At 50.0% G+C, this 13,948-nt stretch overlaps 6 protein-coding genes across 6 annotated transcripts; 2 read left to right on the plus strand and 4 right to left on the minus strand.

The window, feature by feature from the left end:
• Positions 1-976: 976 nt before the first annotated feature.
• ASPBRDRAFT_139292 (uncharacterized protein) lies at positions 977-1,144 on the plus strand (the record flags this gene model as incomplete). The annotated part of the gene is made up of 1 exon (XM_067619078.1): positions 977-1,144. A coding segment is annotated over one exon (168 nt), but the record flags the coding sequence as incomplete, so codon positions are not given.
• Positions 1,145-1,808: 664 nt separating this feature from the next.
• Positions 1,809-3,081, minus strand: ASPBRDRAFT_60199 (Zn(II)2Cys6 transcription factor; the record flags this gene model as incomplete). Its single annotated transcript, XM_067628184.1, has 3 exons — positions 1,809-2,342; positions 2,400-2,865; positions 2,939-3,081. 3 exons carry the CDS (start codon positions 3,079-3,081, stop codon positions 1,809-1,811), a joined length of 1,143 nt encoding a protein of 380 aa, XP_067473100.1.
• A 988-nt stretch (positions 3,082-4,069) lies between these two features.
• Positions 4,070-5,200, minus strand: ASPBRDRAFT_667128 (uncharacterized protein; the record flags this gene model as incomplete). The annotated part of the gene is made up of 3 exons (XM_067628776.1): positions 4,070-4,218; positions 4,314-5,057; positions 5,125-5,200. The coding sequence occupies 3 exons, from the start codon at positions 5,198-5,200 to the stop codon at positions 4,127-4,129; spliced, it is 912 nt and encodes a 303-aa protein (XP_067473101.1). The 3' UTR covers positions 4,070-4,126.
• A 1,653-nt stretch (positions 5,201-6,853) lies between these two features.
• Positions 6,854-7,695, minus strand: ASPBRDRAFT_139278 (NAD(P)-dependent oxidoreductase; the record flags this gene model as incomplete). Its single annotated transcript, XM_067619077.1, has 2 exons — positions 6,854-7,518; positions 7,593-7,695. The coding sequence occupies 2 exons, from the start codon at positions 7,693-7,695 to the stop codon at positions 6,854-6,856; spliced, it is 768 nt and encodes a 255-aa protein (XP_067473102.1).
• Positions 7,696-8,000: 305 nt separating this feature from the next.
• Positions 8,001-10,231, minus strand: ASPBRDRAFT_35583 (M3 family metallopeptidase; the record flags this gene model as incomplete). Its single annotated transcript, XM_067623364.1, has 4 exons — positions 8,001-8,208; positions 8,258-8,753; positions 8,807-8,942; positions 8,993-10,231. 4 exons carry the CDS (start codon positions 10,229-10,231, stop codon positions 8,001-8,003), a joined length of 2,079 nt encoding a protein of 692 aa, XP_067473103.1.
• A 1,674-nt stretch (positions 10,232-11,905) lies between these two features.
• On the plus strand, positions 11,906-13,798 carry ASPBRDRAFT_60203 (GMC family oxidoreductase; the record flags this gene model as incomplete). The annotated part of the gene is made up of 3 exons (XM_067628185.1): positions 11,906-12,260; positions 12,312-13,526; positions 13,581-13,798. 3 exons carry the CDS (start codon positions 11,906-11,908, stop codon positions 13,796-13,798), a joined length of 1,788 nt encoding a protein of 595 aa, XP_067473104.1.
• Between the last annotated feature and the right edge of the window lie 150 nt (positions 13,799-13,948).

Consider the following 13,948-nt stretch of genomic DNA (forward strand, 5'->3'; position numbering starts at 1 on the left):
GCTTTAATAAATTATATTATTAGCTTTGGGAGGCTTGCTTTGCCTAATTATATATAATCTAGTATTATTTATATATTATACTGCTGGTTAACTGTATACTGTATTAAATTAATATTTATTTAGCCTGAGCCTGTAGAGTTTTCTGTGTCGGCTACTAAGACTAGTTATAGATTTAGTTATAGCGCCATTTTAATACTACAGCGGGGTGTAAACCCCTTAAAAGTGGTATTAAAATATTGCTCATGATGTTAAATATAATTGTACAAAGTATGAGACCCGTAGGCCCTGTGGTAGTTGCGTAAATTTCAAAAATTTGATTCGCGTGTGGGGAGTTGTTTTCAATGAGGCACAGTATATCGTGATCGTTATCTTCACACGGTGTCAATGTGTAGATAGCATCAACCACCTTGACAACCAATTTCGCCCCCTAAACATCTCCAACAGCCTGCGCGATGTAAGTATTGTAAGCTTATAGTCTTTATTGCATATTCTTTTCGCCATAACGACACATTTCTAACATTGCGGAGCGCAGGGTAACTGTCCATACCGTACACCCAGTCCTTGCGCTAAACAACTGTCTCATCAGGAGAACACTCATGGTCGCCTGAAACCTAAACGTTGATTTTGCCTGCAAAATGGGCTGTGCTTGTCGCGAGACGGCAATCGAAACAAGGACTTTATCAGGTTTTGAGACAATTGAATGCCCCGGGAGGAAGCTTGCCTGCATCTACATCACGCGCTGCCATGTAGACCATCTCATATCCCTCCGTCAGCTTCTGCAACGCTTTCCAGGGTGAAGCCGGTGGACACCGAAGACACTGTCCACCATATTAGGTAGCAAATAACCGACATATTTTTTTCAAGCTGGGTTACCTCTTCCCTCGGAAATTAACATCATACTCCATAGAAGTTGCCAAGAAAAGCCCCCCTGAAAATAATAGATTCGTGCTGACAAACTGATGGATATTCCTGGTAATTAAATGCGGGACATTCTGGTATTTTATATTCAATAGTTCTCTGGGTGCCAGACTTGAGGCTTGCCGTCTGCGATGTTCTCATCTACGGCAAGGTTCATAAAATACTTCTGGATTGGAGCACCCCTGGAAAACATCGAGCCGCTCAACCTAGCGGATGTCGTTCCTAGGCTTTGCAAAACGGATGAGATAGATACAGCTCTAGAATCAACGAAGGAATGCATCCACGGTTTCTCAATGTTTTAAGCCAGAAACCCAAGTGTAGGACTAACTGTGCTCCGCGATATACGATTACAAGGTATCCTGACACGTTCAACCCCGATAGTCCTTAGTTGGAGCTGTGTTGGAACCTATATCAGCCAAGTACCCTCTGCTAGCCGAGTAGCACCGAGAACAATGTAGACTTAATGGGATTTGTTTTTGTTGTTATTAGGGGACAGTTGAAATTGTTACCTGGGAGGGTATGCATGAGGTTATATATATATCTTGAGTTAATATCTAGTTTTTATGTACCTGGACTGCGCTGGTTCCACGACTCTTAAATCTTAGCCAAGCCAAGCGCTTATAGGTTAAAGGTACAGCAGTCAGGCTAACCCAAGGATACAGACGTAAGGCCCTGCTTTAAGGATATGTTTTCTTGGGTCCCCTTCTTCCCGCATGATGCAGTGTAGTATTGGATATCTGCTAGGTGATGTGCTAACTCAATTAGGATGCCCTTAAGGGTTAACACTAGTCTAATGATTAGGAACATATATCCGCCGACCTCCTACCACGTCTCCAGCTAGCATGCAATCAGCGGCCGGTTTGCCCCCTCATTGGTGATCACCACGATAACTAAGAAGCAAGGAATCCTAATATGTCTGCACACTTCGAAATCCACTTCTCCCGAAACTCGTTGTTCAAGGAAACCATATTCTCCTCCTTCGCATAAGCGTGCCAATCTTCTTTTCCAGTAGAATTCCACATTGGATCATTGCTCGGCAGAGGGAACTGAAGTTCGCTGGCAGATAGTAAAGGCTTATCGCCTGGGCCTGCACTGCTCAATTGCCCACAAAGCTTATATAGTGATATATTGAATCTCTTGAACTCTTCAACACCCACCCAGACAAAAGGGGGCAGGTCAGTTTCCTTATACTTGGCGAGCATGTTCGGATAGGAGAACATGCCGAGTCTTCGACAGCTCCCAACAAGTGATTTGAGTAATGTGAAATCCTCAGCCGAAATAGATGCTTTCAGGTCGAGGTTGACAATACCTCCGCTTCTTGTGAGAGCAGAGAAAATAATATGCAGGAGGATGGCCTGATATGTCGCTATTGGCCAGAAGCAGTTGCTGCATGCCCCCTCGACTTCTGAGGCATCCCATTTTTCCTGTGGCTGACACGTCAGCAAATTGCGCGCATTACTAAGGTCAATGATCTGACGTACCCGTTGATCTCGAATAGCACAATCGAGCTTATCATGAAGCTCCACTGCTGCAGACTGTACAGGCAATTCCCTCGATGTCCACATACCTATAGCCACGATTGCTTGTAGAAGTAGTGGTGTCTCTTGGTGTAGATTGAATGTCCCTTTATGGATGAAAGGCCAACGGGGGTGGAATACCTCAAAGTAGCGATCAACGTACTGCTTCCTCTTCTCCCAGTAGAATTCTCGAGACCGTTCAGGGTTCGCAGATGATGAAAGTGGAATCTGGTTTCTGAAACGTTCCTGTTCTGCTATACCACCCTTAACTTGAAAGGAACATGGAATATTGCGACGGACACACTCGTCACATGGCACGCCCCCTTCGCACCGACTTTTGCCAATATGACAACCAGCGCAGGCTCGCCGCGCGCGGTCTAGTGGCTCAGTTGTTTTGTGTCGCCTTTGAACATGGCGTCGAAGTGTATCACTAATTGGAATAACGGTCTATAGTCAGGTTTGGTGCTGAAAAGAAGTAATTGTACAGTACAGCACGTGGTTACCTTCGTCTATATTGGGAACCGCAGATGGAACAGACAAAAGCCTGCAGCTGGGCGTGTTTTGACCCTTCGTGGCGTTTCAAATGCTCCTTACGCCGGTACCTCGCATTGCAGCCAGGATATTGACACGGGAACGCGCCGTACATGGAAGAATCCGAGGGACTCTGAAAGAACTCGATTTCGCTACCGAATCCTTCCATCAGTACAACTGGCTCTAGCAGGTAGCATTCCTTTAGAAATGACCTGGCATAGGAGTGAGCCTTGATGAGGTTTGCGCGGCTGTCGAACCCGTGGCAATAGCTGCTTGGCATTCACCGGTCTCTATCATCTCTCCCACCGGCCTCCCACCGGCACCATACACAACTCCACTCAGTTGTGGAGTTACTGTAGATGACGAGACTAATTCCCATATCTAGGAACAGCCTTAACCATATACAGCTCAAATGGTCCGTAGTTCCGTCCTTTTCCATAGGAAGCGGGCATCGCCTAGTACTTCATTATCTCGGTAACTTCAACGTTAACGTGACTCGCCCGCTGGTTGGCCGGATTTCGTGTTCGTGCTGCTCCCAGTCCGCCGGAGCGTGTCTTGATCAACATTCCCTGCGCGCCATCGCAGCGTCTTCGGGGGCCTCTTACGCGACTACGACGCGATGTAATATTTCTGTATAATCAGATACTCTATATATTAAAAGTCAAACTACATATAGGAGGAAGCGCCTGGCTTAGGGCCACGCACAGAGGGCGGCAGTAGCACGCCTGGAATGTCAAAACGGACCAATCAGCGGGTGTAGAAACCCAGCCAACGTCTGGTGGATTCAGGCCGAGGGAATAGGGGGATAAGCTTTACCAAATCAACTCAGGTCGAACCTATTCTTAAATGTTTAGCTGTTAACGAATGTGTGTTGCCAAAAAAGAGGTCCCCGAAAATGTTAATCACCAAAATCTGTTTCTGATTCTTACGTATACAGAATATCATGTCCCCCGACGGTGCTAGCAGCTTTTGTTTGCTCGCTGTCTTATGTTGATAGTACTAAGTCTACGTTCGTGCTGTTGGAAGAAAGAATAAGTCTTATGGATATATAATATATTCCAATAAAGGCACCTTGACATTGCTAATTACCAAACAAGGCAGGTCGGATAATGAATTCGGAGCCACGTGAATTCCCTTGGAAGCAAAACCGAAGAGGCGTTCTAGTAGGAGAATTTTTCTCCGACAATCTTCTCACTCAGAGTCCACAACCTGTCTGCATTGAGGGAGTCAGAGGCGTAGTCCAAAACCTTTTCTGGACGACAGTCATTCAGAAACGACCCTGAGTATTCTTGGTGAACTAGTTAGCCGACTCTCCACTCGGTACACCGCTGATACGAATACACTTACTGTCAAGCGCAGGGTCCAGAGCTGCTGCGAGAGTAGTTGCGCAGCCCTGGTCGATCCCCTTTTCCTTCGGCAGCACAAGCTTCTTGCTTTCAAACATGGACCCCACAATTGGCCATGCTGCTGGATCGACTCCGGTCGACAGACCTGTTGTCTGGATGAGTCCCGGGTGCAATGAATAGGACTTAATTCCCTTCTTTTCTAATTTTTTGGCCAATGCAACAGCGAACAGGATGTTTGCTGTCTTGGACTGTGCATAAGCCATCCAAGGGTCGTAGGTCTTGCCGTCGGAGAAGTTGTAGTTATCGAACATAACTGGGCTAAGCTGGTACATGGCACTGGATACATTCACGATCCGAGCGCCACCACCAGCAGATTCAAGTTTCGGAACAAGCAGGTTTGTGAGCAGGAAGTGACCAATGTGATTCGCACCCAGGTGGCTTTCCACGTTTTCAGCCGTGAGAGAAAATTTGACACCCATAATGCCTGCATTGTTGATTAGGACATCGATCTTTGAGACAGATGCAGTAATCTCCGCTGCTGCGGCGCGCACTGATGCACAAGACATAAGGTCAATTTTGATAAATCGAACAATGGTCGAGGGGCTGATGTTGCTGATCTCCTTCATGACTGGGGAGACCTTCTCTTCGGAGCGCCCGAGAAGGAGGATCTCGGCAGGATTGGCAGCTGCGAGGCAAAGGGCTGTGTGGGCTCCAAGCCCTCCCAGACTGGCTCCAGTGATAACAACTAATAGCCTCTCAGCAACCACATCGAATCGGGGGAGCCTCTGCTGCTTGCAGGAAGATATACTTACAAGTCTTCCCAGCGACTCGATCTGGCAATGCAGCCACTATTTCGGACCCCGTCGTCGAGAAATTGAAAGCAGACATTGTCAAGAACGTATGTAGTACAAAAGCTAGGGCACACGGAAAAAGCTATTGGGATTTCGTATAGTAGCAGTGTCAACAAGTCAGGTCTCTCCTCGGGGTATATATACTTATTCGGCTCTTCCAATGTGGCCAAATGCTGATTAGGAAGCAATCCAGTGACAACTACATTTCCAAGCATTACTGTCGTCGGATCACTAATCCTCTCGGGCTCCAACCTTGTGAGTCAGGGTTCCAATCATCCATTGACGCCCCATAACAAACCTAAGCAATCCCAACACGTTAACCTTGAAGATGCCCGAGATTACGAAGTACCAGCGATGATAAGGTGGGAGACCGGTGGGGGACCGGTGGGCGATTGGTGGGCGACTGGTAGGCGACTGGAGGGAGGCTGGTGGGAGATGGTGGGAGACTCGTGAAAGCCGTATGGCAGCTTTATGATTAACCTTCAGAGTAAAGAGTAACTTGTTAAAGTAGACCTCGCCGCCTCTAATACGAAGTATACCAGGCCTCAGCAGATATTATGACATCGTATACACTGTATTATTGCTGATCTAGTCACTGCCGAGAAAGATCTTTATGTAGACGGCATATGATATTGAATGATATTTTCCATTGTTCGATCTATTTCACTACAGGAAGAGACTGGACGAAAAAGTCGTTGAAGGATTACAGCTGAGCCAATGTCTCCAAAGTAAAGTGATAAATATCCAATCCAATGGTCCTAACATGCCCACACTCTAGTGCATCAGCTAATGCTGTTTTATCAACAATAGTACTTCTGGCAGTGTTCATAAATACCACTCTAGATTTTATTCGCGCTTTCTTTATAGCTCCAATGAGGTGCATGGTCTTTGAAGTCGATGCTATATGAACACTGATAGCGTCGCTTTCGGCCAATAATGTCAGCAACATTCAGCTCTAGCGTTTGAGAGGCTTGTTTACCAGCGCCATTGTGGCAAATGTACTTGCAACTTGATGGAAGTTAATTGATAAACTCTGTGTCAAACCTTCCGGCAACCTACTTGTAGAGTATACACCGTTTGTTATCAGAAGAACAAAGTTAGGTAGTACCTCGATATATATAGTAGCACCCAGGTAGCGGTTCTACTAGTAGCATCCTCAGACTAGAACCTGATTTTCGATCAAAAACACCACTGATCAAGCCAGTATCCAGGCAGTAAAGTCATTAAGCTCCAGGCGTATCACCACATCTGATAGTATACACCATTCCCATAACCCTCTTACTGTATAGGAGAGATGTTGATGTGTTTCCTAATCAGGTACACTAGTCAGTCAAAGAAACACGTGATCACAGTATCCGATTATCGGCTGATGAATACCAGCGCCTTCTGGATTGTGCAAATAGATCGAACTAAATATTCCAGTTTCCAATAGACTATCGCTACTAAGTACATATTATGGATCGAAATAACACAAATTGCATATCATGCGGCCAAAGACTAATTGACTCCTACCGCGCCTACGTTTAGCATCTACGTAGTTGAAACATTACAAAAGCCTCTTGACGTAAGAAAAGTGATATATTAACAAGTGCGAGCATAAATTGGTCCATACAAGTAACCGAAGTAAACGCCAGATATTACCCAAGCGCTCCAAGCGACAGACTTACGCCAAATGACTCCCCACAACTCCCTAAACCGTCAGGGTGACCTTCTGCCCCCAATACGGACAATCCGCCAGCGACGCCTGATGAATCACCTTCTCAAAGATCCAAAGTCCCACATCCCGACGACTAATGGTATATCCCACTGCCGGGTTCTGGTCAGTGCCGGTCCTGATCTTCGACAGACCACTGGCCTCGCCGTTGGTCAGCAACGAGGGCCGCACCATCAGATACCCGTCAATGGCGGGTTCTTCCCCCGCGGGCTTCTTCTGCATCTCGGCCTCGACCAGGTCCTCCATCACCTTCTTGTCCTCGTGGGGTACCTTGAGTAACCAGTGGTACAGGGGCATCATCATGAGGGGCACGTCGCGCGTGTCGCTAAGGCCGGTGGTGCTGATAATCACGATCCGGGGCTTCTGCGCACACGATCGAGCGGCGGACAGGATGGTCCGGATGCCATCTTGACAGATGGTTGGGTTGTCGAGGGTGGCTTTGATGCCGTATTCGAAGCGTGGCTTGCCGCCTAGGCCGGAGACGATCAGGTCGACGGGACGGTCATTGAGAGTGAGAGTCTTTTGGACGGCTTGGTGGTCGTAGATATCTCCTTCTATCACCGTGAGATATTTTGCAATGGCGGATTCGGGGACCTTGAGCTGCTGGAGCAGGTTGTGGAGCTTGGAGGGACTGCGAGCCACTGTGGATCATCAATTAGTTAGTTAGTTAGTTCAGAGTGAGTTTGGAATGTTTGCAGAGAACGGAAAAACGTACGGGCGGAGCAGTGATAGCCGGCTTGCAGCGCCAGCGCCAAACACGCGTTGGCACAGCCGCCCGTCGCGCCAAAGAATGCCACCGTCGGTTGTTGTTGCTGCATTCTGGTTTATTAAAAGGGGGAGAAGACAAGAAAACTGGTTCGCTTGATACTGAGATAGGTATCTGTGATCATGAGAAGATACGAGGCATTCTTTTATGTACATTCCTTGAGCAGCGCTGCCCTCCGTAAGTCTCCGTGCGACCGCGGAGACTTCTGGCCGAGCCGCCGTCTTACACTTGGAGCTTTATCAATACGAGCTGGAGATTATCGACAGGCATCATTATGACTCGAAGGCGGTCCGTGGATGCTCCCGTGATCTTCACCGCATAGGCAGCAACCACGGTTCGTCAAATCCCTAAATAGCACTATGCCTCAGCTATACTTCCGACCCCTAGATTGCCGAGATATGCCTCTGGCGACGGAGATCGTCCCAGGAACGCTCCAAGCATGTCTAACTCGTCTCGACTGCCGCCATTGGCGAGAATCATTTGTCGATAGCGGAGACCAGCTTCCGTGCTCATGGGGTCGTCACGGAAATTGGACGCCCAGATGTCCGCTGCCAGGGTCCGTGTGCTAGGGAATGTAAGAACAAGAAGCATACACTTCTACAAAGCTGACTTACTAGAGGTACGAGTAGTAGTTGGCCTCTTGTCCCCACATATAATGCTGGGTGGTGGCATATCCATGGCCCCAGTTGAGTCCCCCGGGGCCCCGGAGGAGGGTCATATCTTGTAGTAACGAGTTGTATCGCTCGGCAATGCCATTGCCTTCGGAGATATCGTGGCCTCGATCACCATGGATCTGCATATCGAATATACTAAAGGCAACTTGTCTCAGGGTCAAGATGCCCTGATTGACTTGTTTCGCGGCAGCAAGTCCTCTGACCAGGATCTCAGGAATCTCTCTAGGTGGCCGACTAGCATCTTCCACAGTGCTCCCGGCAAGAGATTTCCCATGGTACTCCGGAAGATAAGTATAATGGCAACTGAGCTGTTGCAAACACTCTGGTACCCAGCACCAGTATTCCAGCAGCTGACTCAGTGCTTCGACGAAGTCTCGCACCGTTCGATGGCCGGAGAATAAAGCGTACTTGGCTCTGCCCAGGAGATCATGCATTGCTATAAGCCAGATTAACAAGGGAGTAACAGTAAAGACAATCGGTGCTACCGACCGTGTCCTAGCTCATGCAAAAGGCTGATAACCTCCCTGTGCTGTAAAAGCGCGGGCCGATCAGATGTTGCTGGTGATACATTGCACACCAGAGCAGTGGCCACAGGAGATTGACTACCATCTTTCTTTTGAAACCCCTGCAACTGTTTAGCAAACATAATGATCGGTTTAGATGTAGTCGACGTACAGGGTGGATGTTAAAGTTGGCCGCATGGTTGTATTTACCAAGCCGAGGGTAGATGTCGGTATAGAGATAGCCTAGAAAGGAGTTTGAAGACTCATGCTTGTCACGGACGGCGAATATCCTGACATTAGAGTGCCACACATGCCGATCGGTCTTTTCTGTAATTTCCGCAATGGATAGCCCGAATAGCCTTTCGAAGGTGCCCAGCATCCGCTGAATAGTGTGTTCAGCTGGGAAATACTCCGAGATCAGGTCGTGGCTGACAGCATACTGTTCTTGCAGCATGTGGTGGTGATAGTAGTCGAAATCCCAGAGATGAAGCGGAGATTCTTGGCCCGCTAGCCTCTGCAAGGATTGCAACTCACGCTTCGCAACTGGCTGAAGTTTTTGTGCAAGGTCATCAAGAAGGTCAGTGACAGCGCTAGGGGAACTCAGCAGCTGGTGCCGTAGTTGTTGTGCGGCGAAAGACGGGAACCCCAGGAGTCGAGCGGCTTCATGCCGCAGCCTGATGGCCTCCTGGAATACCTCGACATTCTGAGGGTATATTGACTGACTGCTCAGAAAGACCTCTCGCCGCGTTTGAGCCACGCTGCACTTGCCCAGAATGGCGCTGACGGTTGGCCGATCTAAGCGGATGCGGGACCCCGAGGGACCCCGTTCGAGGGTCTTTAGCATGTCATCATCGAGACCCTCCAAGGCATCTGTAGCAATCCACAGACTGCCAGGGTCGGTGGCAATATTGTCCATGAACTGGACACGCAATTCAATCAATCGCTTTTTGATGCACTTGAATCGATCACGGTCCACTCCGGCCAGACGGAGTCCATTATCGACAAACATTCGATGGAACCTTTCCAGGAGCCGCATTGACTCGCCATCCTGTATGTCTTCGACGACTTTGCCATACACAGCGTCGACGAGAGAGAAAAGGCGTTCATTCTGGAACAGAGCCAGGTAAGCCTGATCGAGCAGGTTCACTGCCTCAGACGATGCTTTGCGCAGGTCGGGCGACGGCGCGACCGATTGGAATAGCGCAATGTACTGAACCTGATACTTGAACTCATTATCTATATTGCCTAGTGGACGCACTAGGGTATCAACGGTGGCATTCCCAATAGCAACTGTGTCGACTAGCTGATCGACTTCCAGCTGAACCCTGCGGACAAGCTGATTGGCATTGTCCACAATCGCCGCGGGGGTCACGTCAAAGGTGGGTAGCGGGGCACATTCCTCCATGGTCATCTTGCAGGATAGCGACGTAGATTATGAGCTCCTTGCTGGTTGAACTGACGTGGCTTTTACACGAGAATTATAGAAGGCATGACGCAGGAGGAGCGAAGCTCAAAGAGACCCCCGAAGCAGCACATGATTGAATCCTTTCCTGCATCTTGACGGTCATCTGAGCTGAACATGGCGAGTTACAAGCCATGATTGAGGCGGACATGGATAGCTGCATGAGCACCTATACTGTATTGAGGCTTAGTGTGAAGCTAGTTGGGAATCCGTCTCAGGGGAAGCTCCACATCTTCTTATCGAGCAAATCGAAGAGACAAACCGGCAAGCTACGCATTTAACCGTTGTGCGCCACAATATTTAAGCCTTGGCATGAAGGGAGGGTGAAAAAGCCAGGAGATATCAATTCTAAGCTGACCGCACGGGTGCTATCGACGTGAAGCACCCTTGCATGATGGGCGCAACGTCGCACGAGGCATAACAATGTCCTGTATGCCATCCTAACTCCTGATTACGCAGAGAATGGTATAAATGATCATCTCGATGAGGCGGGTGCCTGTAAGGGATCTATCAGATGCCATCTGAGGCCATAAGGGGTGCTAACAGCGCAGGCCTTGGCTTGCTTTCTTTCCCCCTCCAAGGTCAACTGTTGCCTACAAGAGAACATAGACGACCAGCATCGGCGTTGGCTCTTCTGAATACTTGTCGCCGGCTACAGTGGAGATATAAGGTGCCAGAGAAAGCGAAACCTCTAGCCTTTCCAGAACTTTCGTCAATCCACAATAGACACGGAATTATATCCGCCACAACGCCTTCTAGGTAAACCAGTTTGCTGAATTCTCTCACCGGGATTATGCCATTGACATGTTCTCTTGCACTGTAACGGCCAGGTTATCGCCAAGCAGTAGAAAGTCAGGGCAAAAAGTTAGACAGGCTTAGAAATCCCTCGCCATCCCCACTTGGCGTCCTGCTTGGGATCAGATTACGCCGAAATGAATCCGATCGTCAGGGAATGTGGATCCGGTAACCAGATGACAAACATTTAGTCAGGCACTATGGATTCCTCACGAATCCTCACTAGCCACTATCTATCAATGATGTGACGGACGGAAACTCGGGCTTGCGCAAATTTTGACGGCCGGAATGGTTGACACGGGAAGACCCGTTCAGTCCGAAATATGAAACCTGACCCGTTCAGGGACCTCATGGGCATTCCAGACCCTTTGCGAATGATGCCACCATGCCGCATGATTATAGTTAAACCCAGTGTCAGTCCGCGAACAGGATCGAGGACGCTTCAAGTGTCACGCTGCTTATATCCCCTGTGGTGTCCTTACAGATCCCCGTCAGGAGTCTGTGGCCAGCAACAATTTCCAGCTAGGAGGTCTCTAGTGTCTTGGGATGTCTCAGGCCGAGCCTGACCCGGCATGCCGATATCTTGCGGTGGATCCTGTCCGATCACGGCACGGTAAGTTTAAATGGGCCCAGGATCACGAGCAATATACCACCGGTCCAACGAGGTCACTGGTGCCATCGGGAAGTGGATATCGTCCTGCTGACGGAGGATTATGAAGCAACTAGGCTCGGATCAGTGCAGAACGGAAGCACCGTCATGAGAGATATAAAAGCAGACTGAGCAAGGACCTGAAGTGATCATCACCGTTCAAACATTCCGGAGCGACCATGGCTACCAAGATGCTTCGGAGCCTCACCCTTTTGAGTGCGCTGTCAACGGCACTTGCCGCACCTTCGACCCGTCACTCTGGTCCTCAGTATGACTACATCGTCGTCGGTGGAGGTACCAGCGGCCTCGTGGTCGCCAACCGCCTGTCAGAGAACCCCAATGTGTCGGTCCTCATTATCGAGGCCGGCGGTTCTGTTCTCGACAACACCAACGTCACGGATGTCAATGGCTACGGATTAGCCTTTGGCACTGACATTGACTGGCAGTATGAGTCCACCAACCAGTCTTATGCCGGTGGCATTACCCAGGTGTTGCGTGCCGGAAAGGCGCTTTCGGGCACCAGTGCCATCAACGGTATGTGATGCACGCGCATGTGTATGAATGGACAAACACTAATCTCAGCAGGAATGGCGTACACTCGGGCCGAAGATGTCCAGGTCGACGCGTGGGAAACCATCGGCAACGACGGATGGACCTGGGACAGCCTGTTCCCCTACTACAAGAAGAGTGAGAACCTGACGGCTCCCACCGCCAGCCAGCGTGCCAGAGGAGCCACCTACGACCCCAATGCCAATGGGGAGGAGGGTCCGCTGTCCGTGGCCTGGCCCGACATCCCCGCCAACAACCTCACCAACACCCTCAACGTCACCTTCCAGGGGCTCGGCGTTCCGTGGACGGAGGATGTCAACGGCGGCAAGATGCGTGGCTTCAACGTCTACCCTTCCACCATCAACTACACCGCGTATGTGCGTGAAGATGCCGCTCGTGCCTACTACTGGCCCATTGCGTCCCGCCCGAACCTGCACCTGATGCTTGACACCTTTGTCAACCGTCTTGTCTGGAAGAACGGTGGATCGGGTAATGCCACTGCTGCTGGTGTGGAGATCACCTCTTCCAACGGCACCATTAGCACTATCGGAGCGAAGCAGGAGGTCATCATCTCTGCCGGTTCGTTGAAGTCCCCGGGTATCCTGGAACTCTCCGGTATCGGCAACCGGGACATCCTGGAGCGGTACAACATTTCCGTCCGTGTCGATCTCCCCACCGTCGGTGAGAACCTTCAGGACCAGACCAACGCCGGACTGGGTGCTGCCACCACCCCTGGTCTCACGGGTACCAAGACCGTGGTGTACCCCAACGTGTACGATGTCTTCGGCAATGAAACTCAATCGGTCGCACAGTCCGTCCGCCAGCAACTCAAGCAATGGGCCAACGAAACCGCCCAGGTGAGCAGTGGCACCATGAAGGCGGCGGATCTGGAGGCCCTCTTCCAGCTGCAGTATGACCTGATCTTCAAGGACAAGATCACCATCGCCGAGATCCTGTACTACCCCGGTAGCACCAGCAGTATCAGCGCACAGTACTGGGCCCTGATGCCCTTTGCCCGTGGTTATGTCCACATCGCGTCTGCCGATCCTACGGCCAAGCCGGTCATCGACCCCAACTACTACAAGTTCGATTGGGATCTGACCAGTCAGATTGCGGTGGCCAAGTACGTCCGCAAGACCTTCCAGGCTGCGCCGTTGGCCAACATCATCACCGAGGAGACCAGCCCTGGCTTCGAGGCCGTGGCTGCCAATGGCTCCGAGGAGGACTGGAAGGCGTGGTTGCTGACACAGTGTAAGTTGACATCAACCCCAAGTAATCATGTATGCATGCTAATTAAGGTTTCAGACCGTTCGAACTTCCACCCCGTCGGCACTGCTGCCATGATGCCCCGGGACAAGGGAGGTGTGGTCAACGATCGCCTGACGGTGTACGGCACCAGCAATGTCCGCGTGGTGGATGCCTCCGTCCTTCCCTTCCAGGTGTGCGGCCACCTGGTGAGTACCTTGTATGCGGTGGCCGAGCGGGCCTCTGACCTGATCAAGGCGGACTCTGGTCTGTATTAGCGTGCCAGTAGTCACCCTTAATGGTGACATATGTATATCATAGCTTTCAATATAGAGCGAACATAGATCATAGACTGATTATCATTACCACCCCACACTCCACACTATGTACATAATAGAATCATTCGTACCATATTCATGAAGCCTATG

The sequence above is a fragment of the Aspergillus brasiliensis genome, assembly GCF_001889945.1.
Source record: "Aspergillus brasiliensis CBS 101740 unplaced genomic scaffold ASPBRscaffold_27, whole genome shotgun sequence".
NCBI lineage: Eukaryota > Fungi > Ascomycota > Eurotiomycetes > Eurotiales > Aspergillaceae > Aspergillus > Aspergillus brasiliensis.